A 6,089-nucleotide genomic window follows, 5' to 3' on the forward strand; every position below is an offset into this window, starting at 1 on the left:
TAAACCCTAATAGATAACCGTTGGTATAACCCCATCGCACGCCACCACGCTTCTGCGCACGTCGATCGATGCTATGATGGGAAAGAAACCAAGGCCGTCGGCATGCGACGGCGGCCAGGGCGTAGACTTGATCAGCGACCTCGGCGACGACCTGCTCCTCCGCATCATCAGCCTCCTGCCCGACGCACTAGACCTGGCTGGATTGGCCACACTATCGAGGCGGTGGCGCGACCTCTCCACGCGCTCCCCGACTCTACACCTCCATCCCGTGTACCGCACCGGCAAGGACGAGGACGACGAGACCCTAAAGCGGTTCAACGCCTCCGCACAGCGGTTCAACGACTTCATCGATGCGGTCCTCCAGCGGCGCGTCTGCAGCGTCGACACGCTGCACATGGACGTCCTTCGCTGGCCCGGCGGAGCGCGCGTGAACCTCTGGCTCCGCCGGGCGATGGAGCTGGTGGTGAAATCCCTGCACCTTTCCATCTCGCTGCCGCTGTGGAGCGACCAGATCCCCAAGGACTGCAAGGTGCGGCTGCCTCGCTGCACGAGGGCGGCGGAGATGCTGCTCGACCTAGACTACGCCATCCTCAGGCTCCCGGCCGTGGTAGAGTTCAACGCGCTGACTGACCTGTCCCTCCGTGTCATATCACTCTCGCGAGGAGACGGCCGCCGCCTCGGCCGCCTCCTGTCGTCGACGTGCTGCCCGAGGCTGCAGAAGCTGGAACTCTTTTACGTGTGCGGGCTGCGGGAGCTGCAGCTCGACGCGAGAGCGCTAGAGACCCTGACGCTGTACGAGCTCGCCGACCTGAGGCGGCTGGACCTGGACACGCCGCGGCTTTCTTCCTTGGAGGTCGGTAGCTCGGTGCTGCGCCGCGATCCCTCCAACTTCACCATCCGGGCGCCGGCGCTGGAGCAGCTTCAGTGCTCCCTCATGCCCTATCCACGAGAGATCGAGATTCAGTATAGGTTCAACATCCAACTGCTGCAAAGTTGCACCTCCGTCCGTCGCCACATCGTCGAGCTCCATGTTCCACAGGTGCCTACTACTTCCATTATATTTTGTATAACTTGTCACGATATGATAATAGTTTTTCTCACTCGATCCAAGAAAAAGACCGGGTTATCAAAGGGACAATGGAACAAAAGTGAACCGGGTGTTATATCTCCGGTCCTCCAATTTTATTTTATTTTTGAGAAACAGGTACTCAATTTATAACTTTAAGGTTTATTTTGGACTTTTTCCTTATATACGTGTAAACCGAGTAACCAAAAACACACGGCAATTGCAGGTCCCTCGGCTGATTTCCCTATAAGCAAGGACAGCCCAAAAAGACACATGGCTTAAAGAAAAAACTCGCGGCATATTATGTAAAAAAAACTCAGCATACACGCGTGTCTCGGCGAAGCACTTGCCATGTGTCCACCACCGCGCTTGACGGCTCTGTGGCGGCGGCTTGCTATAAGCCGAGTCTTTTCTAAGGGCAGGCTTAGATATGTATTTTTATAAATGCTCCAGTGTAAACCTAGTGCCTGGTAGAATACATTCGACTTAAGCTACTGCAATTTCCCCCTTCATTTCTCCATTAAATAATACACAAAGCATTTTTTTTTCACTCTTGTGTTCTTTTTATTGTATTTTCTTTCATTCACCTCTCTTTGTCATCCCCTTTGCCTAGTTTTACTCGTGTTGTTTACTATCATTGTACTAGAGAGGACAATGGGGCAACACACACGTCAGCTAAGTTTAGTCAGGTCAACCAGTGCGTTTGACATGGTGATCCTCCTATTTGTATTCATGTTGTTATGGCCGATGACTATTGTGCCGAAATAATACAAACTGGCATGATGGCTTTCCCTGCAAATAGTTAACAATTTAATGGAAAGGCAGGGGTAATCAAGAGCATAATTATTTAGCAAGGTAGTCATAGACATTGTAACCTTATATATAATGCGATAATACCCCGTAATTTAATGGAAAGGCAGAGGTAATCTAGAGCATACTTATTTACCATGGTAGTTACAGACATTGTAACCTTATATATAATTAGATAATACCCCGTGTGTTGTTGCAGTAATTGGTGTCATATATTTCAATGAGTTTTGAATGTATTGAATACTTGGATTAATATATACTACTGTAAACTGAAAATAAATGTGATTTATTGTATTTAATTATTATACACTGGATTTCCTATTGAATATAGTTCCATAAAATAATCGAAAGGAAAGCATTTTCCCATGCATATTGAGGTGGGGCTTTTTACATGCATGGTTGCATTGATGTGGGCCTTTTCTCCATATTTGCATGTTGAGGGAAATAGATTAGTGGGAGTCATCTATTTTCAGCGGCGGAGGCAGGATTGCTTAAATCTTGGTGTTGAGGAGGGCCGGTTAGAGTAAACCTGGACTATTCACACACATATTAGGCTTAAATCAAAAGTGTGGGCAGGGCCCTGCTGGTCCCCTGTCTCTGTCACTATATTAGTTATATAGGTTTTGAGTGACACAATATATTGTTTTGTTTCTAGTGTGACTAGTAGTTGAGCAGCTCGTACATGTCTTTCTATGCAGGATATGGACCTAAATGAAGGAGACAATGTAATGGTAGAAATACCACCAGTCCCTCATGTCACAAATCTGAAACTGGATTTCCGGCCACGGAACAACCATATTTTTGGAGCATGTGTATCTAGCATCCTTGCGCGATACAGCAATCTTCAACACCTCAGCCTAGGCATCAGCAAATTTGTAAGCATATATAAATTTTCTGTCCTAAATTCTCTATAAATTAAATAATTTTTAACCATGGATTTGTAGGTTCATGAGTAATTGCTAACTATATTTATATGTTTCTATATTGGCTTGATTGGATGGACCATCAAAGTACCTTGATCGGTGTGGGGAGGGGTGCTGCATATGCGGACGTGTAGGGAGCTGGAAGGAGGACAAGATCTCACTAGATCATCTTCACGAGGTGGAGTTCAGTGGCTTCTCTGGACAGGAGTGCCATGACATGGCACACTTGTTAATCCTGAATTCACAAGCGCTCCAGAGAATGACTGTGATTGTTGAGGCATCTAGAGAGATCTCATGTGACGATAGTTTAGATGATGAAAGCCCACCGCAGCAGAGAACGACCATGGATACATCGATGTTGACGCTTCCACGCCCTAGAGGGAAGTGGAGCTCACGCGCTCCGGCTAATGAGGCAACATTAGAGTATGAGTGGACGCCAGAGCCATGAACATTCCTTTAAAGCAAAGCTAAACATTTTGACATCTCATGGTTTGCTATCAGTTTTGATCATTGGTGACTGGGAGCCTTAATGTTCCTTGATTTAGAAAAATAAAGAACTTTGGAAAATTTAAGCCATTATATGTTTTGAATGTTGTGTGTTCAAACGTCGTGAGTTTATAGCACTATTTTATGTTGTTGTTGGACTTGCTACCTTCAAGCCCCCCCCCCCCCCAAATGAATTTCACTGCGGGCCCTACTTACACGGTAATTTTCTTCTGTAAGACACTTATGTATTTCGGGCATTGTAGGATAAATGACAGTTGAAGTGGAAACCATCTATAATCATGTCATCTATAAAGAAGCACTAAGGGTTGATTCCACATTTTGGGTGGTCGTTTTAGTTGTCCATGAAATACCGGTAGCAATTTTTTTTAAAACATCCAGTAAATCCTCAAATGCCATCATGCATCGATGTAGAGAAGAAGCTCGGTGCCACAACAAAGAATGAACGAGACAAATAGAAAGGGACTAATCAATTCCAATCGCTTAGATTATATGACAGCCCAACATGATTGTGCTAATAGACCTTTCAAATATATCCTCCCTCTCCGTTCCTAAGAGGTTGTTTGTTTCCAGGGACTTATTGGTTTAGGGACTTAAAAAAGTCCCTATAAGTCCCATCTAAACCAAACAGGAGGGACTTATAGACTTATGAAATAAGACTCTCAAGGAGAGTCTTATAGGGACTTATTGTTGTAATATGGTCTTTTAGTCCATGTTAAGTCCCAGAAACCAAATAGGTAGGGACTTTTTAGGGACTTGAAACTTATATAAGTTGGGACTAAAAAAAGTCTTAGGACTTATGAATCAAACAGGGCCTAAATATAAGACGTTTTGGCAGTTCAAATTGAACTGCCAAAATGTCATATATTTAGGAGTGGTTTGTAGCCAATCAATCGAGATTACACATCTGAGGCTTTGAGATCTCTTTCTATCTTTTTCTCCATTGTTGCAGCTCCCAAATCCAGGACAGTTATGATGGGGTGGATTAGGGATCTTTCTGTCATATGTACATAGGCAGCGTGATTCTTCCTGAATCTTCTCCATTGTTTTTCTTGGATTTTGACCCTTTCTGGAAAATGTCGGGTGTGTTTGATTGCAAAATACTTTTACCTTTCTGGAAAATGCCGGGTGTGTTTGATTGCAAAATACTTTTACCTTTCTGGAAAATGCCGGGTGTGTTTGATTGCAAAATACTTTTATAAATTATTCCAAGAATATTTTGGTATCTTGAAAAATTAACTGTGGTTTCAGATACTTTGATGTGTTTGGTTCCGGTTAAAAGTATTTTTGCAGTATTCAAAAAAGAGGTCCAGACTCTTTATTAAAAACTGAGAAAGAGAAAAGGAGGACGTTGACCAAATACTACAACACTGCACACTTTGATTGCCATTTTGCCAAACACACCACTGTTTTTGCAATACTTTAAAAAATCAATGTTTTCATAAACTACATATTGCTTCTTCTCGGCATAAAAACTGTAGTATTCGTATACTGAGTACTGAGGACATTACTGCCAAACAGAACCAAAGCTAAAAATATCAAGAAAAGGGCGGGAATTGTGGTTGTGGAGGTGCATTGGAAGACTGGTGTATCCACTATCGAAGCAACCTGGGCTCAGTCCATAATTGATGTAGACTCTCTTATGAAATGTACTCACTGTTTATGGTAGGGGAGAGATGATGTAATTGTTATGGCAGAACAATGGGAATAACGAGAGAACCAAAGAAAGTAGAACAACCGGAATAGCGAGAGAAAGAACCAGAAGAACACTCCATGTATTCAGAATACATGCAGTAAAGCTGTTGATAGGAAGAGAACTTTACACAGTTTAAGCAAACACAAGTTCCCAGCAAGCTCGGAAAAGCAGCAGACAACAGCATCAGTCCTCGGCCATGAAGTGTTTGAGGCTGTACATAGCGATCCCCAGGACCCCACCGAAGGCCGCACCCTTGAGCCCTGAGAGGACGGCCGCGAGTGGCCCCCGGCGCATGGAGCAGAGGGCGTTGGCGCCGCCCCAGGCGATGAGCGCGTTGATGGGGTCCTCCTCCTGGTTCGCGTGATTCATGGCGCAGTGAATGGCTTCCACGGCGGCAAGCCAGGCCGCCCAATGGCCGATGTGGGGCGCGTTCGTGAGGACCGCCTGGGCGCCGCCGGCGAGGCGGCGGCCTTTGGAGTTGCGGAGGCCCTTGAGGAAGTAGAAGGCGGAGCCTCCAATGGCGCCAAGGATGAGGGTAAAACCCGCCTCCTCGACGATTTCCCGTAGCGGCATCTGCTCCGTCGACGTGGCCATCTCGGTCGGCATCCGGTGGCGCAGGTGGGGAGCGGCGGTGGCTTGAGTTGCAAGTTGGGGGCGATGTCCCCGCGCGCGACCTATAAATCAGGGACGTGGTGTGGCTTGAGTTTGAACCTCTCGCGTCTACCGCAAGACATCGACAATCGAAAGGTTGAGTACGAAAAGCAAAAAAAAAGGTTGCGTACGTCTACGGTAGTCGTGCTGGGGTCGAAGTTCTCATTTTCCGAATATAAGATTCTAGATTTATATTGGCGACCACTACAAAACATCCGGCTGATCAAGCATAAACATAAACTGCCTCCTTCGATGCAATCCATTACAACCGTTGCTTTCAGCTCTGCTAAGTCTCAGTCGACTGAGACTTAGTTATGTCTCACTTGATACTATTTTCCTTGAATTTTGCATGGAGATTCGTGTATTTTTTTTTCAGTTTTTCTTTTTCCTTCTCACATACTATATCACTTGACTGAGACTTGGTTAAGTCTCAATTGAC

General features: G+C 45.5%; 1 protein-coding gene and 1 long non-coding RNA gene across 2 annotated transcripts; both read left to right on the forward strand.

The window, feature by feature from the left end:
* LOC123048579 (putative FBD-associated F-box protein At5g50270) lies at window positions 1–3,389 on the forward strand. Its single transcript, XM_044471658.1, has 3 exons — window positions 1–1,039; window positions 2,575–2,751; window positions 2,888–3,389. The coding sequence occupies exons 1-3, from the start codon at window positions 74–76 to the stop codon at window positions 3,245–3,247; spliced, it is 1,503 nt and encodes a 500-aa protein (XP_044327593.1). The 5' UTR covers window positions 1–73; the 3' UTR covers window positions 3,248–3,389.
* LOC123048580 (uncharacterized) lies at window positions 1,066–1,648 on the forward strand. Its single transcript, XR_006423322.1, has 2 exons — window positions 1,066–1,204; window positions 1,293–1,648. It is a non-coding gene; the product is annotated as an uncharacterized lncRNA (long non-coding RNA).
* Window positions 3,390–6,089: the final 2,700 nt, after the last annotated feature.

The sequence above is a fragment of the Triticum aestivum genome, chromosome 2D (genome assembly GCF_018294505.1).
Source record: "Triticum aestivum cultivar Chinese Spring chromosome 2D, IWGSC CS RefSeq v2.1, whole genome shotgun sequence".
NCBI lineage: Eukaryota > Viridiplantae > Streptophyta > Magnoliopsida > Poales > Poaceae > Triticum > Triticum aestivum.